Source organism: Oncorhynchus tshawytscha, linkage group LG25 (assembly GCF_018296145.1).
Source record: "Oncorhynchus tshawytscha isolate Ot180627B linkage group LG25, Otsh_v2.0, whole genome shotgun sequence".
Taxonomy (NCBI): Eukaryota; Metazoa; Chordata; class Actinopteri; order Salmoniformes; family Salmonidae; genus Oncorhynchus; species Oncorhynchus tshawytscha.
Genome location: NC_056453.1, coordinates 1,181,805 through 1,204,815, shown reverse-complemented (window position 1 = coordinate 1,204,815; position 23,011 = coordinate 1,181,805). Strand labels below are relative to the sequence as shown.

The 23,011-nt window shown below is 43.0% G+C and overlaps 3 protein-coding genes and 1 pseudogene across 4 annotated transcripts in view; 2 read left to right on the top strand and 2 right to left on the bottom strand.

Moving 5' to 3' along the window:
• The window catches only part of ccdc186 (coiled-coil domain-containing protein 186), a 1,196,038-nt gene that overhangs the window by 925,138 nt on the left and 247,889 nt on the right, over positions 1–23,011 (top strand). The gene's annotated exons all lie outside the window — the stretch shown is intronic.
• Positions 351–8,943, bottom strand: mybl2b (v-myb avian myeloblastosis viral oncogene homolog-like 2b). Its single transcript, XM_024382403.2, has 15 exons — positions 8,651–8,943; positions 8,068–8,164; positions 7,883–7,954; positions 7,632–7,724; positions 7,207–7,427; positions 6,870–7,014; positions 6,717–6,770; positions 4,402–4,608; positions 3,920–4,192; positions 1,904–2,076; positions 1,683–1,782; positions 1,462–1,569; positions 1,247–1,363; positions 1,027–1,158; positions 351–787 (listed from the first exon to the last, which is right to left on the bottom strand). Exons 1-15 carry the CDS (start codon positions 8,689–8,691, stop codon positions 659–661), a joined length of 1,962 nt encoding a protein of 653 aa, XP_024238171.1. The 5' UTR covers positions 8,692–8,943; the 3' UTR covers positions 351–658.
• On the top strand, positions 9,429–10,651 carry si:ch73-303b9.1. Its single transcript, XM_024382411.1, has 3 exons — positions 9,429–9,527; positions 9,677–10,384; positions 10,565–10,651. Exons 1-2 carry the CDS (start codon positions 9,503–9,505, stop codon positions 10,381–10,383), a joined length of 732 nt encoding a protein of 243 aa, XP_024238179.1. The 5' UTR covers positions 9,429–9,502; the 3' UTR covers position 10,384; positions 10,565–10,651.
• On the bottom strand, positions 11,674–12,745 carry LOC121840764 (annotated as a pseudogene).

The window sequence follows — 23,011 nt, the reverse complement described above, 5'->3', positions numbered from 1 at the left end:
ATGTTTCAATGCGTCTCTTCCCAACCTTAGCACACAGCCAAGACAACACAGGAGTGGCTTTGGGACAAGCCTCTGAATGTTCTTCAGTGGCCCAGCCAGAGCCCAGACTTGAACCCGATTGAACATCTCTGGAGAGACGTGAAAATAGCTGTGCAGCGACACACCCCATCCAACCTGACAGAGCTTGAGAGGATCTGTAGAGAAGAATGTGAGAAACTCTCCAAATAAAGGCGTGCCAAGCTTGTAGCGCCATACCCAAGAAGACTTGCTGTAATCGCTGCCAAAGGTGCTTCAACAAAGTACTGAGTAACGGTTCTGAATACTTATGTAAATGTGGTATGTATTTTTTTTGTCATTATGGGGTATTGTGTGTAGATTGAGGGGGGAAACAATTTAGTCCATTTTAGAATAAGGCTGTAACGTAACAAAATGTGGAAAAAGTCAAGCGCTCTGAATACATCGACACGGGGGAGTTTTTAACTATGGTTGCAACATTTCAGGAACTTTCAATAAATTCCCTGGTTTTCTAGAAATCATGGTTTGAGGAAACGAGATTTTGGGAAAACCAGGCAATTAATTGAAAGTTACCAGAATTTTGCAACCCTATATTTAACACAATGGAAATGTCTGCACAGAGGACAACGAGGTTAGTGAGGGCTCAGGACAGGATGAGGGCCCGGTTAGGAGCGTGGGATTTCAGTAAACGGAGGTAACGTCTTGCTTTCTCTGTCATTATGAGCTGGTCCTTAGTACGTCCACATACCACTGCTTCCCATGCCTTGGACATCTGAGAACACAGCAAAGCATATCAATAACTTCAGATGCAAAACAGACAAATAGAGGGAAATGAAAACCATTACAAAAGATGATAAAAGACATGTACAACAAAAAATATGTATGCATTACAGGCTATTAGAAAACTCCTGATTATGATATAGTATACTAATAAACAAGGGAAAAGACAGCTATTTAATAATAATTTCACTTAGATGGCAGCCAATGGTAGCATTTCATTAGAGTACTCACTGGGGTTGGGGGCACTGGGTTGGAATATGCACCACTCTCACTGGGTCCTAAACAGAAGCCCTGATCCAGAACATTCTCCTCTTTATCTTCAGTCTTCATACAAAAGGACGAGGAGTTGAGAGACATCTCAGCCTGCCACAAGGATAACAATATACAAATAAATGGAGGAAATCACCATCAACAATAACAGCAGAATTAAATCCATGTCTAATGAATGTACCTTAGAAAAGGTTTTGGGCTCAGACTTCATGGACTGATGCCTCACAGTGACTATCTCTTTGCAGTCCATGACATCCAGAGCCAGAGATTTACGCACTTTCTTCATTGGAGGTCGATGCTGAAAGCAAAGGAATGGACCACATAGTCAGACCATTCCATAAGACTGAGAAGCATCATCTGTGAAAGTAAATTATCGTAAAATTTCATCGTACTCACCACCTGCTTGCGTCTTTGCTCAGGTGGACTCTCATCCATCACGATCAGCTCAATCCCAGCCTCTTTCAAGAGGACCTCTTTCAAGTCCTCCTCATTCGGAGTCTGAGGCTAAGACATACAGAAATAAACTATTTTCAGCAGGATATTGAAGAAATTATCCATACAAATCGTCTGACAATCCAGGTGCTTTCATTGACAACAGTAGCAAGTGAGGGACTCACCATTGGTCGCAGAGAACCATACTTCTCCATGGCATTTTTGAATGGAGTTGGAGTCCGTGGGGTGGTGTCAAGATTTGACTTGTGGTTGGGTGTGATGAACCTTGATAAAAAGACAAACTAAATATAATTCTCTACTGCTACGAGAGATTAAGCGTATCGCATGCCAATAATAACTTAGCACATACAAGACAATTATGTGTCAATAATGCCTTATTACATACACTGAGTTTGGGTACAGCTTGGATGCGCAAACAGAGTTTTCCTTCTGTGTGAGTGGAGTCTTGTCACGGTGTAGTGGTGTGGTAACCCCAGACTTCTGATTGCACACTGGCGTAGAGGTGAGAGATGGATTCTCCAGCTCAAAGTTGTCCTGTTTGGTCCACATGTTGAGGAACTGGAAACACACACTGCATTTAGAAACCATTTCACTAAAATGACACCTAACGTCCATTTGCAATAGTACCCCCCCACAGCAACTCGCCCAAGCCTCCCCCATTTCTCCTTCACCCAAATCCAGAAAGCTGATGTTCTGAAAGAGCTGCAAAATCTGGACCTCTACAAATCAGCCAGGCTAGACAATCTGGACCCTCTATTTCTAAAATGATCTGCCTAAAATGTTGCAACCCCTATTACTAGCCTGTTCAACCTCTCTTTCATATCGTCTAGAGATTCCCAAAGATTGGAAAGCTGCCGCGGCCATCCTCCTCTTCAAAAGGGGGGGGACACACTCTAGACCCAAACTTCTACAGATCTATATCCATCCTAACCTGCCTTTCTAAAGTCTTCAAAAGCCAAGTTAACAAAACAGATCACTGACCATTTCGAATCCCTCCGTACCTTCTCCGCTATGCAATCTGGTTTCAGAGCTGGTGATGGATGCACCTCAGCCACGCTCAATGTCCTAAACGATATCATAACCGCCATCGATAAGAGACATTACTGTGCAGACGTATTCATCGACCTGGCCAAGACATTCGACTCTGTCAATCACCACATTCTTATCGGCAGACTCAATAGCCTTGGTTTCTCAAACGATGCATGCTCTTCAACCGATCGCTGCCCGCACCTGCCCAGCATCACTACTCTGGACAATTCTGACTTAGGTATTTGTAGTTGTCCACATATTCTAGGTGTCTGGTTAGACTGTAAACTCTCCTTCCAGACTCACATCAAACATCTCCAATCCAAAATTAAATCTAGAATCGGCTTCCTATTTCGTAAACAAAGCATCCTTCACTCATGCTGCCAAACATACCCTCGTAAAACCGACCATCCTACAGATCCTTGACTTCGTAGATGTCATTTACAAAATAGCCTCCAACACTCTACTCAATAAATTGGATGCAGTCTATCACAGTGTCATCCGTTTTGTCACCAAAGCCCCATATACTACCCACCACTGCGACATGTACGCTCTCATTGGCTGGCGTTCGCTTCATATTCGTCGCCAAACCCACTGGCTCCAGGTCATCTACAAGTCTTTGCTAGGTAAAGCCCCGCCTTATCTCAGCTCACTGGTCACCATAGCAGCACCCACCCGTAGCACGCGCTCCCGCTCGTAGCACTGGTCACCCCCAAAGCCAATTCTTCCTTTGGCCGCCTTTCCTTCCAGTTCTCTGCTGCCAATGACTGGAACGAATTGCAAAAATCACTGAAGCCTCATATCTCCCTCACTAGCTTTAAGCCCCAGCTGTCAGAGCAGCTCACAGATCACTGCACCTGTACATAGCCTACCTCATCCCCATAATGTATTTTATTTATTTATCTTGCTCCTTTGCACCCCAGTATCTCTACTGCCACATTCATCTTCTGCACATCTACCATTCCAGTGTTTAATTGCTATATTGTAATTACTTCGCTACCATTGCCTAATTATTGCCTTACCTCCCTTATCCTACCTCATTAGCACACACTGTATATAGACTTTTTCTACTGTATTATTGACTGAATGTTTGTTTATTCCATGTGTAACTCTGTGTTGTTGTATGTGTCGAACTGCTTTGCTTTATCTTGGCTAGGTCGCAGTTGTAAATAAGAACTTGTTCTCAACTAGCCTACATGGTTAAATTAAGGTGAAATATATATGTATATATATTTTTTAATAAAAATATGGAATTTCATTTTAGGGAAATTAAACATGGAAAAAATGTGTTTTTGGCCACATGATTCTGTACAAAACAATGGCAACGACGAGTCATTTTTTTTACTGTGTTAGGTTATGGTGGTTGAGCCATTACCTGTGAGGGTGAGAAGGGCAGGATCTTGACCGGGGTGCTCTTGGGGGTCCTGGAGTTGTTGGAGTCAGGGGACAGAGCTATGCGACGGCGGCTGCGGCGGGTCAGTATGGAAGGTGGGGTGATTCCTCCAGGGGAGATTGGGATCAGCTCCCCCCGGTTACCCTTACTGAGTTCCTGTAGGGCACTGCCCTCCAGACGGAACTGGGTCCGCTCTGGGCTCTGGCTCTCCTCGGGCAGATCAAAGACAGCCATGTTACACCAGCCATCCAAGTCCTGGTAGAGGAAAAGAAACAGAAACAAAGTAAAGACGTTTATGAAAATAAATATAATTTGACAAACTAATTCTTACCAAAATAGTCAGACATCTTGTCTGCCATATCTGATCATCAAATGAGATCTCTTTGGTGTTCCATTCAAAGCAGAAGATGAACATGGTGAAATTCAGAAAACAGAGGTATTTTGACCCCATCCAGCCCTCTTACCCCATCCACCATCTCCATCACCTCTTTTAAGGCTGGGCCGTTGGGAGAGAGGAAGCCTGAGCTGTCCACCACCCAGCTACTGGTATTCAGTTCACCTCCTGGGGTGTTTGGCTCACTTTTGGGGGTCTTTGACTGCTGAGGAGAGACAGCCTTGTGGAAGCCTGCTTCTTTCGGTCCGCCTCTTACAGTGGATGTATTGGCATTCTCCTGTAGGGAGCAACATAAGCTTGAAAACCAGAATGGAGATCCAGAGGAATACATTAAATTAATATGTTCACACACACACAATGTGTACTACCTTGAAGACTAGTATAAACTAGTAATATTCTAACATGCAAATGCTCTGCATGTACTGCACTTTATACAGTGCATTCAGAAAGTATTCAGACCACTTTACTTTTTCCACGTTACAGCCGTATTCTAAAATTGATTACATTGATGAGGGGGGAAACAATCTACACACAATACTCCATAATGACAAAGCTAAAACAGGTTTTTAGAAATCTTTTCAAATGTATAAAAATGAAAAATAAATATCACATTTACATAAGTATTCAGACCCTTTACTCAGTACTTTGTTGAAGCACCTTTGGCAGTGATTAGAGCCTCAAGTTTTCTTGGGTACGGCGCTACAAACCTGGCACACCTTTATTTGGAGAGTTTCTCTGGCTGGGCCACTGAAGGACATTCAGAGACTTGTCCCAAAGCCACTCCTGCGTAGTCTTGGCTGTGTGCTTAGGGTCGTTGTCCTGTTGGAAAGTGAACCGTCGCCCCAGTCTGAGGTCCTGAGTGCTCTGGAGCAGGTTTTCATCAAGGATCTCTCAGTACATTGCTCTGTTCATCTTTCCTTCGATCCTGACTAGTCTCCCAGTCCCTGCAGCTGAAGAACATCCTCATAGCATGATGCTGCCACCACACGTCACCGTAGGGATGGTGCCAGGTTTCCTCCAGATGTGACACTTGGCATTCAGGCCAAAGAGTTCAATCTTGGTATCATCAGCCCAGAGAATCTTGTTTCTCATGGTCTGAGAGTCCTTTAGCGGGCAGTCATGTGCTTTTTACTGAAGAGTGGCTTCCGTCTGGTCACTCTACCTTAAAGGCCTGATTAGTGGAGTGCTGCAGAGATGGTTGTTTTTCTAGAAGGTTCTCCCATCTTCACAGAGGAAATCTGGAGCTCTGTCAGAGTGACCATCGGGTTCCTTATTTTATATATTTTTACCCCCTTTTTATGATTACGTTCATCTCATCGCTGCAACTCCCCAACGGGCTCGGGAGAGGCGAAGGTCGAGTCATGCGTCCTCCGAAACATGACCCGCCACGTCGCGCCTGCTCGCTTAACACGGAAGCCAGCCGCACCAATGTGTTGGAGAAAACACTTTTCAACTGATGACCGAAGTCAGCTTTCTGGCGTCTGGCCCGCCACAAGGAGTTGCTAGACCGTGAGGAGCCAAGTAAAGCCCCCCCCCGGGCCAAACCCTTCCCTTACCCGGACGACGCTGGGCCAATTGTGCGCCACCCTATGGGACTCCCGGTCACGGCCAGATCGAACCCCAGGCTGTAGTGACGCTGCAACACTGCGATGCTGTGCCTTAGAACGCTGCTCCACTCGGGAGGCTGGCCATCGGGTTCTTGGTCACCTCCCTGACCAAAGCCCTTCTCCCCGATTGCTCAGTTTGGCTGGGCGGCCAGCTCTAGGAAGAGTCTTGGTGGTTCCAAACTCCTTCCATTTAAGAATGATGGAGGTCACTGTGTTACTTGGGACCTTCAATGCTGCTGCAGAAATGTTTTGATACCCTTTCCCAGATCTGTGCCTTAACACAATCCTGGCTCGGAGCTCTACGGACATTTCCTTCAACCTCGTGGCTTGGTTTTTGCTCTAATATGCACTGTCAACTGTGGGACATTATATAGACAGGTGTGTGCCTTTCCAAATCATGTCTAACCAATTGAATTTACCACAGGTGGACTTTTGTAGAAACATCTCAGGGATGATCAATGGAAACAGGATGCACCTGAGCTCAATTTTGAAACTCATAGCAAAGGGTCTGAATACTTATGTAAGAGATTTGTTTTTGATTTTTAATACATTTGCAAAAATGTCTAAAAACCTGTTACTGCTTTGTCATTATGGGGTATTGTGTGTAGATTTATTAAATAAATAAAAATGATCATCACTTTTAGAATAAGGCTGTAATTTAACAGAAGGTAGAAAAAGGGAAGGGGTCTGAATACTTTCTGAAGGCACTCCATTTATAATATAAATCACAGTTTATCTGCTTTACCCCCTATAGTAGTTAGCAGTGTTTGCATTTTACCGGCAGTGTGGGATCTTGGTCTGGTTCCCTCTCCATAGAACCACCATAGTCCATCTGTAGAGACATAACAAATCATGTTTCACAGAAAAACATAACAAGGATTAGTTTGAGCATAGCCCAGATGTTGTCAAACTGATTTCAGAAGGAACCAACCTGCTGATCTCTGCTGTGGTGGGCCATGCTCTCCTCTGGTTCCATCTGCTGACATTTCAGAGAAGGATCCACCCTGCTGTAGAAGCCCATCTCAACCTTACGCTTGATGGTTGAGTTCCAGTGGTTCTTCACAGCATTATCTGTCCTGGAACGTGAAATGTTAACATAATGTTGTAGTAATCAAGATATAGCTAGTGTATGAAGTCGAGCACTAATCCAACTCCAATCCATTCATTTATCACAAAATATGTGGAGACCCATAAACTGTTCTGCGTGATCCTGACATTTCAGCTCAGACATGTCAGAGTGACTCTCTTAGCTGGAGTACCACAGTTACCTTCCGGGGAGCAGCTTGGCGATCTCAGCCCAGCGGTTTCCCAGCATGCAGTGGGCCTTGTAGATGATGAGGTCCTCCTCTGCTGTCCAGGAGGATTTCTTCACGTCCGGGTTGAGGTGGTTGTGCCAGCGTTCCCTGCACTGCTTCCCCAGCCGGCCTTTCAGGTGCTTGGCCACGATAGCCCACTGCTTGTTGCCATACCTGTTCACCAGGTCTATCACCTGTGGAGAGGAATGCAGGGTTGGTGGCAGTCTGAAAATGTGTCCTCTGAGTGGCAGTACAAGCCACCCGGAGGCTGTCCTTGGATAGGAGTCAAAGCAGCCAGTGGAAAGTAGAGCTGACTGAACAACTATTAGTAAAACTCAATAACTCTCACAAAGAAGTCTAGTAGAACTGATTGTAGAATAGTCACCATCACAACTAACCTTCTCGTCCTCCTCTTTGGTCCATGGCCCTTTGACCAGATCTGGATCTAGAACCTTCAACCAGCGGTGCTGGCACTGGTGTTCTGAGCGATTCTGTGCCATACAGGGTTACCATACAGTTAATGATTTAATGCAAAATAAACCCCACACGCCTTCAGAACGTATTTCATATTTGAACCCTTCAGTTGTATTATTTGTATTTTCAACTGGATATAACAGAATATATACTGTACTCCGTCAAACTCGCTCACCGGTAAAATGCTGGCAATGTATTTCCAGTCATTTGGTCCCCGGTTTTGGACCAACGCTTTGAGATTGTCATCCTGAGAATAAAGTACAGGCATTTTATGAAGAGCTAAGTAACTAGCTCATTCCAAATAACCAACCATTTATAGATCAGCATTGGTGGGGGATATGTAAGGGGACATGAACTCACCTCATCTTGTGTCCATTTCACTTTGACCTTTCCACAGTCTCTCTGTTCAGCCACGTCAGAGTCAGTGTCCTGATACATTGCCTCCTCCCCATCCTCTCTAAAAAGACAAGCAACAGGGTGTGGTGGTCGAGATCAAACTCATGCAAAGGGCGCACATGCATTGTACTGAAAAGTAGCTGGCTTGGGTGTTAGTCACAGAATTCTCAAACAAAGCATTTTTATACCTAGCTAGGTACTTACTACAAGCAACATATTATGTGAGCTAGTAAACGTTTGTGTTCTCTGATTACTACGGTATGCATTATAACATTCGCTAATTTATTGTTTCATGGCATGATTTGACTGCCGTAACGTTAGTTAGCAACATCTGACGTCGACCTCAACTGGTGGGGTAACAAAAGGGCGGTCAAATCACGTAAATGCTCAAAAATAATCGATGACATTCAGTAATCTCATATTATAAAATGGTACATAGATCCCTGTCCTCTTAAAAATAACATTAGGATATGGGCATTGTTATTTATCCAACAGCTGTTGTAGCTAACAATAACAATGGTTAGAATCCGATTAGCTAACTACTTACCCGCGCGACCACCAGGACATTTCCCTTTGCTTTACCTCCATCACCCTTAACTAAAATATATTGTATATTTTTTTTGCCCACGTCGTGCATATATTTACAAACTATATTATATGAGCAAGTCTGTTTGTCGTATATAATCCACGTTGGTAAAAACAAAAAATCTAATTGTCGCTGGGCTAGGTACACTGGATTGCTGACAACACACTAGTCCGCGCTCAAGTTCCTATCTCGCGCGCTTCTTTTCTCGCAGGCTCACGGCTTTCCCGGGAGTGACGTGACCAGAGGTGTGCGCGCGCAGAATTGAAATGTTCTATTTGTTCATATACAGTCATTGATTCGTTCCTATGATTTGTCAAGTGACACAAATATATATATATTTTTTAATTGGCCCGGATTGTCTGACTAGTGACTTTTCACAATGCTGTTTTTCTGTCTACCGAATAAACAATTCATATCTATTCATGCATATAAAGACTACAGATAAATGCTCACTTTTAACAAACTATAAACTGGGTTGTTTGAGCCCTGAATGCTGATTGGCTGACAGCCATGGTATATCAGACCATATGACAAAACATTTATTTTTACTGCTCTAATTACATTGGTAACCAGTTTATAATAGCAATAATGCACCGCAGGGTTTGTAATATATGGCCAATATGCCTGGACACAGCCCTTAGCTATGGTATATAGACCACATACCACACCCCCTCTGGTCTTTTTGCTGAATTATACACCCCCCTCCACCTTGTCGTTGCGGGCCTTCATTACCAAACAGGTGAGACAATCAACCAGCAGATTAAAAACAAGCTGCATTGTAATTAGGCAACCATTCAATGATTATCTAAAAACATGGATGAGGAGCTTGCTAGTGCTGGTAAGAAAACAGATTTATTTGGCAAAGCAATTTGACTCTCTGCATAGGGTACATTTATGCTAATTAATATGAAGAATAATCAAAACAGTTGCATGTTAAATCATGTGGTGGTGAGACATTTTAAATGTGTTGAATTATTTGCTTCACAGATGCGTCCATGAGTTTTCAGTGCCCATCTCCCTCAGAGCTCGACAAAGGCTTCTTGGACCAGAGTTTATCTGCGTCTGCTCTGTCACTGATGGGACAGTCCACATCGGTGCGGCCTCCAAATAGAATTGTTGTTGAGTACTATGGTTCCACACAATCCCTCCTGGCCTCCCTGTGTCAGTCTCCCAACCCTGTGTCCCCCTCTCAAGCCATGAACCTGAACTCTAAGGAGGCTACACAAACACCAGGGCTCACTATACCTGTAGAGAGCAAGTCCTCTACTCCTGCTGAGCAGGTCCTCCTCCAGAAACCCAAATTAGCCTGCCCATTGGATCTGTCCTACATTGATCTGACTGCCTCGCAGGTTGCCTGGGAGGTCTCCCTAATCAAACCTGAGACTAACAGTCCAAAACCGATCCTTGAGTCAAGCACGTTGGAGACTACCTGGAGTCCCAAGTTCCAGTCTGCACCACCATCCCTGGCTGAGATCTCCCTGATCTGGTCAGGCTCACCCCCACATGGAAATGACACAGAGGACAACCAAAGGTCCTGGAAGGAGGTCACTATGGGTTCGAGTCTCAGTTCCAGCCTGAGCCAGACCTCAGGTTCAGCATCAGCAGCTGAGGATGAATGGCATAGACGTACAGCCATCCCTACAGGTTTTGACAAGCCAAAGTGGGGATGTGACAGTGCTGTACTGAAAAGTTGAGGTAAGGTTCTCCGGTTCAGTGACTTTTTTTTTTTTTTTTAGTTGCTGCCGTGTCCTGGCCAGAAAGTGTTTTTGATGTAAGCGGACTAGACTTGGCATGAGATTTCCTTGTTAAACTAAGACTTCAGAGTTTGTTTTAATGGTTTGTATATTGACATGTTCTCTTATTTCACCTTTACAGACCTTAAGGAGGATATTCAAGATGCCTGTGAATTTTATTTTACATGAACCTATTATAGTAAATAAAGTTTTGTATTGCTTAAATCGACAGTGCCTCTTGAGTATTTAGGGAATGACGCAAATGCCAACATTTTATGATGCTATAGCACAAACAAGTATATTGTATGAGGTTTCCCACATTTAGAACACTAAACAAATCAACTCTCTTCAATTTGATGGAGGATATGGCGCTGCATTTTCTTATATTTAATCTAGACTGTGGATTTGGCTATTTTAACCACACCCGTTATGGACATGGGTAAAATTGAGTGCACAGCCATGCAATCTCCTCAGACTAACATTGGCAGTAGAAGGGCCTTACTGAAGCTCTGTGACTATAAATGTGATAGGGTGCCACCTTTCCAACAAGACGTATCGTCAAATTTCTGCCCTGCTAAAACTGCCCTGGTCAACTAAGTGCTGTTATTGTGAAGTAAACTTCCAGGTGCAACAATGGCTCGGCCATGAAGTGGTAAGCCACAGGAGCTCACAGAACGGGGAATGCTGAAGAACGTAAAACCTGTCCTAGTGCCAACAAGTTTGGAGGAATAATGGTCTGGGGCTATTTTTCATGGTTCGGGCTTGGCCCTTTTTAGTTCCAGTGAAGGGAAATCTTAAACTACAGCATACAATGACATTCTAGACAATTCTGTGCATCCACCTTCGTGGCAACAGTTTGGAAGTAAATTCCCTGTTTCAGCATGACCATACCCTGTGTGAGGTCAGAACAAAAACACCTTTTGGGATGAATTGTAACCCAGGCCTAATCGCCCGACCTCACTAATGCTCCTGGCTGAACGGAAGTATGTCCCGACATCTAGGAAGGCTTTCCACTAGGAGAGTGGAAGGCTGTATTAGCAACAAAGGTGAGACCAACTCCATTAATGCCCATGATGTTTGACAAGCAGGTGTCCACATTTTTGGTCATGTGTGAAGTTGATACGTCGGAATGGGGGAAAACCTGGTCTGTGTGTCATGTTCCTGTATAGGAGAAATGGGATGAATCATTTATAGTACATTAATGTCAACCAAGGCCAAGATCAACAAATAGTGTGCATTTTTATCAAAGACTCAATTGGTCATATCGCTCACCTGGTTGAGCTTCTTGAACTCTACAACCTGGAAGATGTGTTTGGCATCCCTTTGGTCTTTATCCAGCTTCTCACCCCCAAGATGTATCCACACTTCCTCACGTAGAACTCTAGATCGTCGTCTGTGCCTGCAGGAAGAATACAGAACACTTTCTGTTAATGCTCGATTCAAATATAACCTGTGGTTAACACTTACATTTGTTGGAGAGCTGTGCCAAATGCAATCTGAGAAGGTTTCATCCAGGTCAAGCATGGGGGGAGGCAGGTCCCTGAAGACGGGCGGAAAGACCTGCTCAAAGCAACACATAGGAGAGCACACACACATTTTAGAGGGATGGAAAATGTATAATTTTCTACAATGATCAAGTGTGTATTGTCACATTTTAATAAATCCCAGTCAATTAGCAAAAAGTGTTGTTGAATACAGTCTAGTGCACATGCCATTGTCAGTCGAGTGTACAGAATCCACATTCAATCTGTGAGACGGCTGAGCTAGACAGGAGCGGGGAAACCTACAGCAGGCTCCAGCTGGGGAAGGGGAGTCTCAAACTGAGGTGTGATCAGCTGGAGGGGCTCATGTTTGACATCTGCTTGTAGGAACTGCAGTGGGACAAGTCAAACACACTGGTGTCAACAAACCCCCCCCGTAAACATGTAGGCAAAGCAGACAAAACATCATGTAGCCACCAACTATGGCCTACGGTAATGAGCTGATGTCTGTCCAGTTTCTAAAGCAGTATGTATTTCCACCTGATGACTTGGGAAAAAGTGTTTGATAGCTTGAGTAGACATGTCAAACAGGGAGGTAAAGTCTCGTGGGTTTTCCTCTCCCTCTTGCAAGCATACTCGTAGTCGCACAGACAGGCAGCCTGTGTCTGGTAGCATGGTGTAATCTGGGCAAAACACAGAATGAGAAGTGTCACTTCTAGAACTAAAAGTTAAAACTGCAGATCATAAAACATTCCTTGGCTTCTCACCTCGGGGTCCTCTGCATCTATCTGGTTCAGATTAATTTGATCACCCATTATCCACTGGAAAACGACATCCTGCATAACAAAAATAGACAGGCAACATTACAACCTAATGGAGTCAGTAGGGGATCAAATAGTGGTTCACCAACCATTACATCATCACCATTACAGTGGTTGTGATCACACTCTCACAACTATTCTGGTGTTGCTGTGAAGAAGTTAACGAGCCTGCCATGAGGACGTCGTCAAATACCAAGCTGTACTGTTCTGGTCCGGTTAAGTCTCTATCATAATTGCAAGAACCATGCTGGAAAGGACAAAAATATCCGAACCAGCACAGTACAGTTTGGGTCGATATGATCATGTGAAAAGGGTAAAAGAGCGAGCACAATTGGCTCTGATTAATGAATCATTCACTTTACCTCACATAAGTCTCATTCCAAATGTCGTAAATGGTTGGTTATCTGCACGAACCCAGTCTTCACTATGAGTCATCCATACATCAATTGTCTTGAATAATTTATTTATTAACTAACTAAACAATCACAGAAGTGCACACACAAACAAACAAAGTAAATATGGTTACAAGAAATGATAGGAGAATGTGCCCTAGTGGGCTATGGCGGCTTGTTAGACAAAAGGGGGAGTGGGGTTCACCTGAGAAGTCACTACAGAGTGATAATTATAACAATTGAAATGCTAATCCTTTGCACATGAACACTCACTCATTCGGGAACAATTGCAATCAATATATTTACGCTCAGTGTGTCGTCTTGATCGCTGTTGAAAAGTTTGTTCCTTTTGTAGAATTGTCCGTCTCTCTCTCTCTGTCTGTCTGTCTGTCGTGGTTAGAGGGGATAGTTCAGAGCGACATTCATTCATGTTGTTGTAGAATAGATGTTTCGGTGGTTGTCGTTCTTCATGTTCGATGATACCGAATTTCTAGCTGCAGACTAGTAATTAATATCAAATACTTGTTCTTATTCTGTCGGTACCGATAGTCTAAGAGTTTAACCACGTGGTATGGTTAAAAGATTCAGCAAGGGTCTGCAACCTATGTCCCCTCGTAATGGAGAAAAATACGGTCTACTGAGAATTTCTCAAAGTTGGGGTTTTATTCAGAATTGCAGAAAAGGGCCTGTCCCAGGATGTCCGACCCTAACTGGGCTCATGGATGAGTGAGGATGATACTGTTTGTAAAATTGTGTCATGTGATCCTCTGATTTAGTTAAACTCAAAAGGGAATTGGAGTTTCCTTCATTAAACAGTCCAAAATCACATGACACAATTTTACAAACAGTATCATCCTCACTCATTCATCTTATACAACAATTAGATGTAAATCTCATATCTGTACTCGCATCCTACCATACCCTTGTCTGTACCTTATACCCTGAATCTATTCTACCACGCCCAGAAATCTGATTCTTTTATTCTCTGTTTCCAATGCACTAGACAACCAGTTCTTATAGCCTTTGGCCGTACCCTTATCCTACTCCTCCTCTGTTCCTCTGGTGATGTAGAGGTTAACCCAGGCCCTGTAGCCCCCAGCACCACACCTATTCCCCAGGCACTCTCATTTGTTGACTTCTGTAACCGTAAAAGCCTTGGTTTCATGCATGTTAACATCAGAAACCTCCTCCCTATGTTTGTTTTATTCACTGCTTTAGCACACTCCACCAACCCTGATATCCTAGCTGTGTCCGAATCCTGGCTTAGGAAGGCCACCAAGAATTCTGCATTTTACATCTCCAACTACAACATTTTACGACAAGATAGAACTGCCAAATGGGGTGGTGTTGCAATCTACTGCAGAGATAGCCTGCAGAGTATTGTCATACTATCCAGGTCTGTACCCCAAAAATTTGAGCTTCTACTTTTAAAAATCTACCTTTCCAGAAATAAGTCTCTCACCATCGCCACTTATTATAGACCACCCTCTGCCCTCAGCTGTGCCCTGGACACCATATGTGAATTGATTGCCCCCATCTATCTTCAGAGTTTGTACTGTTAGGTGACCAAAACTGAGATATGCTTAACACCCTGGCCGTCCTACAATTTAAGCTAGATGCCCTCAATATCACAAATTATCAAGGAACCTACCAGGTACAACCCTAAATCTGTAACCATGGGCACCCTCATAGATATCATCTTGATCAACTTGCCCTCTAAATACACCTCTGCTGTCTTCAACCAGTATCTCAATGATCACTGCCTCATTGCATGCGTCCGTAATGGGTCCGCGTCAAATGACCACCCCTCATCACTGCCTAAAACACTTCAGTGAGCAGACCTTTCTAATCGACCTGCCCCGGGAATCCTGGAAAGATAATGACCTCTTCCCGTCAGTAGAGGATTCATGGTTGCTCTTTAAAAGTGCTTTCCTCACCATCTTAAATAAGCATGCCCCATTCAAAAAACGTAGAACTAAGAACAGATACAGCCCTTGGTTCACCCCAGACACAAAAACATTCTGTAGCGTACTGCATTAGCATCGAATATCCCCCGCGATATGCAACTTTTCAGGGAAGTCAGGGAGTAAAGGAGGGGACTGATCACGCACCCCTGAGGGGCCCCCATGTTGAGGATCACCGTGGCGGTGGTGTTGTTACCTACCCTTACCACCTGGAGGTAGCACGTCAAGAAGTCCAGGATCCAGTGTTCCTTTTATCCAGGTGTGAAAGGGCAGTGTGGAGTGCAATAGAGATTGCATCATCTGTAGATCTGTTGGGGTGGTATGCAAATTGGAGTGGGTCTAGGCTTTCTGGGATAATGGTGTTGATGTAAGACATGACCAGCCTTTCAAGGCACTTCATGGTTACAGACGTAAGTGCTACGGGTCAGTAGTCATTTAGACAGGTTACCTTAGTGTTCTTGGCACAGGGACTATGGTGGTTTGCTTGAAACATGTTGGTATTACAGATTCAGACTGGGAGAGGTTTAAAATGTCAGTGAAGACACGTGCTAGTTGGTCAGCACATGCAGAGTACACGTCCTGGTAATCCGTTTGGCCCTGCGGTCTTGTGAATGTTGACCTGTTTAAAAGGTTTCAATTGATCGATTTTAGAAATAAGCTTCTTGTGTTAATGTGCAGAAAACTCAGGATTTTACAAGAGCAGAAATCAGTGAAACCGATATCGGAGCACAAGTCAGAATTGGGGTTAGCAACAGTAGATGGGCCATGGTGTACATGCATCTTTCCAGATATCATCAGCAGTAATACAATGAGGGCACGGCAGAGGACAGTGAGAACTCTGCAGTGTTGATTTATGACATTTGAATGTGCATCAGATGGCCACAAGATCATATTGTACAGCAATTTCATCAGGTAACGTGAATACAAATTCGGCAAGAGGTGGTTGGAATAGGAGGGGAGGCCAAGAGACTGTGTAACCAATAGAGAGTCAGAGTCCCAAGTGTGGGAACAAACAGTCTGCCCCAGGGTTGGGTAAACAAGCTAGAAATGTTGTGTGGTCCTCCCGCTACGATTTGGGAAAGCATGCAGTTTATTAGGCAACAGATGCAATAAGTTATGAACTTCATGAGGTGGTGAAAGTGCAATGTGATGAGCTTGATGCTCATTTCCAATAAATATTGAGGGTCTAATTCTCGTGACATGATTATTCTAGCTGCCATTTGACTAAAAAAATAAAAAAAAATGTCCATGATAATCTCATAATGTAGGCTATATACGTGCACTCTAACCAATGTGCCATACTGGAGTGAGCGCACCTGCCAATACCGGAGTGAACACACTATATAATTAATATTTTTTGGTGAGAAAAACAATCAAGTTGAAAATGCGATGGGAAACCCATTTCACTTGTATTTCGTTATTCGGTCCATGGGAATTTAAACGCAAAAGGTACTTATGTGCATCACGCATAGCCTTTTATCTGCAACAAGTCAATTTGATGGAAACACATCTCTGATGGGAAAATGCACATATTGTTTTTATGCTGATTTTAGAATAATTGCATATAAATCTGTGACCAATTGGATGGAACTCTAGCCATTGTCCTTGTTTCCTCAGTGGATCGATGTAAACTTTTTATTCCCAAAAGCATGTCAATTGCCTTGTATTTGGTGCTCTACAGTTAGGCCCTAAAAAAATAGGCTTAGGATACGCAATAACGTCAGAAACAAATCATGAAAAATAAATGTATCCTATAGATATGAATAGCACAATGATACATTTATGGATTTTTAATGCATTGTTTTCTCTCTATTCCACCTCTCCCACCTACCCGCCCTTCACCCACACAATATTTCATGACCTTAAGCCCGCACGCCCTGTGGATATAACCACAGGGGGGGCGGGTTATAAGTCAACCCGCGTATCACTACAACAGTGGACTAATGAAACAAACACCAAAAGATAGTTTCCTTTAAGGCGTAGGTTTAAAAAATAACTATTCCTCATGTAATTGATTGCAGTATGTTCAGTCAGGAAAAGAGTGACACAGCTATATGTAAATTGTGTTCATGATTGGACTGACTGTATGTCCTAGAGGAGATCCTTTGTCTTACAGCTCACAGTAAACTCTTCAGGCCCCAGCAAACAATGTACAAATCATTTGACACAATGGTTGTGATACAACATTGTATCACAAAACCAAAAGTTGTATCTCCAAAGCTTGTGTTATCATTTCTGTTTGTAAAAACGTTCCGTTGTACTACTTGAGTGTGTACAAGCCAAATCAGTAGTTCATTCAACACTGAACAAAAATATAAACAAAAACATGTAAAAGTGTTGGTCCCATGTTTCATGAGCTGAAATAAAAGATCCCAGAAATTGTCCATACGCACAAAAAGATTATTTCCCTCAAATTTTAGCACAAATTTGTTTGTCGTTAGTGAGCATTTCTCCTTTACAAGATAATCCATCCACCTGACAGGTGTGCCATGTCAAGAAGCTGATTAAACAGCATGATCATTTCACAGGTGCACCTTGTGCTGGGGGCAATAAAAGGCCATTCTAAAATGTGCAGTTTTGTCACAACACAATGCCACAGATGTCTCAAGTTGAGGGGAGTGTGCAATTGGCATGCGGAGCGCAGGAATGTCCACCAGAGCTGTTGCCAAAAGCCTCCTCCAACATTGTTTTAGAGAATTTGGCAGTACGTCCAACCGGCCTCACAACTGCAGACCACGTGTATGGCGTCGTGTGGGCGAGCGGTTTGCTGATGTCAATGCTGTGAACAAAGTACCCCATGGTGACGGTGGGGTTAAGGTATATGCAGGCATAAGCTACAGACAAACAAAATAGCATTTTATCGATGGTAATTTGAATGCAGAGATACCATGACGAGATCCTGAGGCCCATTGTCGTGCCATTCATCCACCGCCATCACCTCATGTTCCAGCATGACAATGCACGGCCCCATGTCGCAAGGATCTGTACACAATTCCTGGAGGCTGAAAATGTTCCAGTTTTTTTCATGGCCTGCATACTCACCAGACATGTCCCCCATTGAACATGTTTGGGATGCTCTGGATCGACGTGTACGCCAGTGTTCCAGTTCCTTCCAATTCCAGCAACTTCGCACAGCCATTTAAGAGGAGTGTGACAACTATCCACAGCCCAAACTCAACTAAAAATAAGGTAGGGGCGTTGTATAGAAAACCAGTCAGTATCTGGTGTGACCATTATTTGCCTCTATGCGCTGCATGAGGGAAATAGTGGTCACAAGGTATCTGTGAGCAACAGATGCATACAGTATCTGTATTCCCAGTCATGTGGAATCCATAAATTAGGGCCTAATGAATTGATTTAAATTGACCGATTTCCATATGAACTATAATAATTGAAGTTTTATATTGGTGTTTTATAGTTTTGTTCAGTATAAGATGCCAACAAATAATTTGGCTTTGACACTGATTTCAGATGTGTTCTCTCAAAACATTCTTTTTCACACACAAAAAAACATTTACACTGGCAGCCCCACAAAAATGTTTTACCAAGTTTTTATTTGTTTTGTTATTAGTTGTTTGGGGGGGGGATTACAGGTACAATATTCATATCAATTCCTATGTTCAGTTCATATCATACTTTCCCTTCAATATTCTCCATATTCCTATTGTACCCTTGGGCTGCCACTCAAAAGTAAGAAATACATGCAGAGGAATGATCCCATTAGAGGAGTTCGTAGTTTCCCCCACCTGTCCCCCAAGTCCCCCTTTCCAACCCCTAAACCACCAAGGCTGCCATTTCAACTCCCCGCCACCCACCCAACCCCTTCCCCGTGGGCCTGAAAGGAAAGAAAGTAACAAAGATTAAAAAAGGTATATAGTTTGTTTGTATGTGTTGAGCTTTAGCTGATATTGTTCTTTACAGAGTCAAGCATTTACACAGGCAACCCAATTCTGATATTTTTTTTCCCATTAATTGGTCTTTTGACCATTTTTAGATCAGCTCTGAAAAATATCTGGATGTGATTGGTCTTTTGACCAATTTGTAAAAAAAAGTTTAAAAAAAGAGGGTTGCTAAGACATTGATGACGCATGCCATATCTTACATTCCATATCTTACATGACATATCATACATGACAACGCCTGGATAGATATTTTATGAATCAGCTAACCACATCATATGTTATAGCAATCTTGTGCCCGACGGCACAGTCGACAACGTGGAACGCAACCATTGGTTGATGCATGCAACGTCTGAGCAGGGGGTACACGACCAAGGTCACTGATTAGGAACTCCCCTCACCTGGTCTTGGTCTTACACAAGTTGAAAGAAAATAACAGAAAACAGCAGACACTCAGCCCTGCATGGAATGAGTTTGACACCCATGGAATAGAGTATCTGTGGCAATTAGTCGCTTTATACATGCGGTAAAGAGATCGATGAAAAGCAGACCGTAGGTAATAGAAGGAAACCATCATTGGGGTCCATTCAAAAAAGCTTATCTAATAAAGTGTAAACTCATCAAATCTGTCATGATTCATATGTTCTAACAGGCCAACAATGTGCTTACTAAAACATGTATATATATTTTTATATCCGACTGTTTTCGGTGGTGGCATATGAGGCCGTTTAACTGTAATGCAGTTGATTGGTGATGATGACATGAACATATGTTGGGGCTAACATCAACACAATCATTATATTCAGATTTTTACATACACATATAAACAACTGAAATGTAAGCACTTTTTGATGACTGGCAATGAGGGGATTCTGGATCTATCCCCACAGGGGGGATACGTGCGTCGCATTCTATTGACGTCTTTACCACATGTATAGTGACGAGGGCGGGCTTTGAAAATATGTGTTTGCAACTCAACAACATACAGTCCAACATACAGTCCTCACCACATATTTGGGCAGTGAAGCTACATTTTTTATTTGGGCTCTGTACTCAGCGTTTTAGATTTGAGATCAATTTTTTTCTATGAAGATATTTTCATACATATCTGTTTTACCATTGAGACATAAAAGCATTTTATGTATCTAGTCCCCTGCTCTCAATGGCTACATCAAGCTTGTGACTACAAACTTGTTGGATGCATTTGCGGGTTGTTTTGGGTCATGTCTTGCCCAATAGTAACTGAATGGTGAATGATGTCGGGTGTCATTTTTGGATTCACCTTTTTGGAAGTGAAAATATAAGGCTTTGTTTTAAAATCTTACATTAGTTTGGATGTTTTCAGGATCATAAACAAATCATGGGGCGGCAGGGTAGCCTAGTGGTTAGAGCGTTGGACTAGTAACCGGAAGGTTGCAAGTTCAAACCCCCGAGCTGACAAGGTACAAATCTGTCGTTCCGCCCCTGAACAGGCAGTTAACCCACTGTTCCTAGGCAGTCATTGAAAATAAGAATTTGTTCTTAACTGACTTGCCTAGTTAAATAAAGGTCAAATAAAATGAATTGTGAATAATGACAAAGTTAGAGGCACAAAGATGATATTCCTCTGAGGAGCCCCCACTGGTGTAAGGGGAAGACCACCTCAGTGAATTTCAGAAAAATGTAAATCGTGAAACATTTAGTAAGTTATACTTTTTAGATAAATCCTAAATAATTGTTTAAAACATACTGTTTTGCAATGAAGGTCTACAGTAGCCTCAGCAGCACTCCGTAGGGTAGCACAATGGTGTTGCCGGAGGATAGCTAGTTTCCATCCTCCTCTGCGTACATTAACTTAAATACAAAACCTAGGAGGCTCGTGGTTCTCACCCCCTTCCACAGACTTCCACAGTAATTATGACAACTAGCGGAGGACATCCTCCAACCTATCAGAGCTCTTGCAGCAGAAACTGACATGTTGCCCATCCAATCAAAGGATCAGAGAATGAATCTAGTACTGAAAGCACAAGCTACAGCTAGTGAAGACTGCGGTGCATAAAATGTGCAGTAGTTGACTCAAAGAGAGAAAGACAATAGTTGAACAGTTTTAAACAAATGAATTTCTTCAAAAATGAAGGAGAAGCGAGAGACAGAGATCTATATTTAGTTTTTGTTTCACTTACCTAGCGAATGCAGCTAGTTTAGCCTACTCAAAGACAGAGAGGGTTAGTTAGCTGGCTATCCAACACTGGAACTCTTCCAAGTCATGGTAAGCTTTTGGTTTTCTGAATTTATTGCCAACGGGGCCCACCATTGTAAATGCTAAAATTCTTGCTGACTACACTGTACTGCATAATTGTAGTTGATTTTCAGAAATCATGGCAGCTACAGCATGGATTTGGACGTTTTCAGAAACATCTTCTCAGCTCATTTAGAAATAAAATGACGGCACTATTCAGTTAATATTGGGCAAGACATGTCCCATAATAAACCAAAAACAAATTGCAAATGCAGCAAATGAGTTTGTAAAGTTACAAGCTTGATGAAGTCATTGAATCCAAGTGATAAGGGGCCAAATACTAACATTTAGACTACACTAAGTGAATTTGCCCAAATACTCCTTCAAATGGGAGTACTTAATATATAAAATGCTGTCATATGTCTAAATGGTAAAACAGATAAGCATGAAAACACCCTCAAATAAACTAACATTCTGTAATATTGATAATTTGATCTCAAATCCAAAATGCTGGAGTAGAGCCAAAATTAACATTTTCATTTCACTGTCCAAATAGTGCATTCAGAAAGTATTCAGACCCCTTCCTTTTATCCAGTTTGTTACTTTACACAACCTTGTTCTAAAAATAAAAAAAGATTCCCCTCAATCTACACACAATATCCCATAATGAGGGCGAAAACAAGTTTTTATAAATGTTTGCACATTTATTAAAAACTGAAATACCTTATTTACATAAGTATTCAGACTCTTTGCTATGAGACTCGAAATTGAGTTCAGGGGCATCCTATTTCCATTGATCATGCTTGAGATGGTTCTACAACTGTGGTAAATTCAATTGACTGGACATGATTTGAAAAGGCACACACCTGTCTATATATGGTCCCACAGTTGACAGTGCACGTCAGAGCAAAAACCAAGCCATGAGGTCGAAGGAATTGTCTGTAGAGCTCAGAGACAGGATTGTGTCGAGGAACAGATCTGGAAAAGGTTACCAACAAAAGTTATGCAGCATTGAAGGTCCAAGAACACAGTGGTTTCCATCATTCTTAAATGGAAGAAGTTTGGAACCACCAATACTCTTCCTAGAGCTGGCCGCCCAGCCAAACTAAGCAATCACGGGACAAGGGCCTTGGTCAGAGAGGTAACCAACCGAGCTCCAGTGTTCCTCTGTGGAGATGGGAGAACCTTCCAGAAGGACAACCATCTCTGCAGCACTCCACTAATCAGGCCTTTATGGTAGAGTGACCAGACGGAATCCACTCCTCAGTAAAAAGCACATGACAGCCCGTTTGGAGTTTGCCAAAGGGCACCTAAAGGACTCTCAGACCATGAGAAACAGTCTAGTCTCTAGTCTGATGAAACCAAGATTGCACTCTTTGGCCTGAAAGCCAAGCGTCACGCCTGGAGGAATCCTGGCACCATCCCTACGGTGAAGCATGGTGGTGGCAGCATCATGCTGTGGGGATGTTTTTCCAGCGGCAGGCACTAGGAGGCTAGTCAGGATCGAGGGAAAGATGAACGGAGGAAAGTACAGAGAGATCCTTGATGAAAGGTCCTGAGTGCTCTGGAGCAGGTTCAGACTGTGGCTTTGTGACAAGTCTCTGTATGTCCTTGAGTGGCCCAGCCAGAGCCTGGACTTGAACCCCATCGAACATCTCTGGAAAGACCTGAAAATAGCAGTGCAGCGACGCTCCCCATCCAACCTGACAGAGCTTGAGAAACCCTGCGGGGAATAATGGGAGAAACTCTCCAAATACACGTGTGCCAAGCTTGTAGCGTCATACCCAAGAAGACTCTAGGCTGTAATTGCTGCT

Coding starts and splice junctions, on each gene's coding strand:
- mybl2b (XM_024382403.2), bottom strand. CDS start 8,691: ATGGAGGTAAAGCAAAGGGAAATGTCCTGGTGGTCGCGCGG. Junction 7,015..7,206: donor GCCAAGCTGCTCCCCGGAAG/GTAACTGTGGTA, acceptor TTCACGTTCCAG/GACAGATAATGCTGTGAAGA. Junction 1,364..1,461: donor AGCAAAGACGCAAGCAGGTG/GTGAGTACGATG, acceptor CTTTGCTTTCAG/CATCGACCTCCAATGAAGAA.
- si:ch73-303b9.1 (XM_024382411.1), top strand. CDS start 9,503: ATGGATGAGGAGCTTGCTAGTGCTG. Junction 9,528..9,676: donor TGAGGAGCTTGCTAGTGCTG/GTAAGAAAACAG, acceptor TTTGCTTCACAG/ATGCGTCCATGAGTTTTCAG.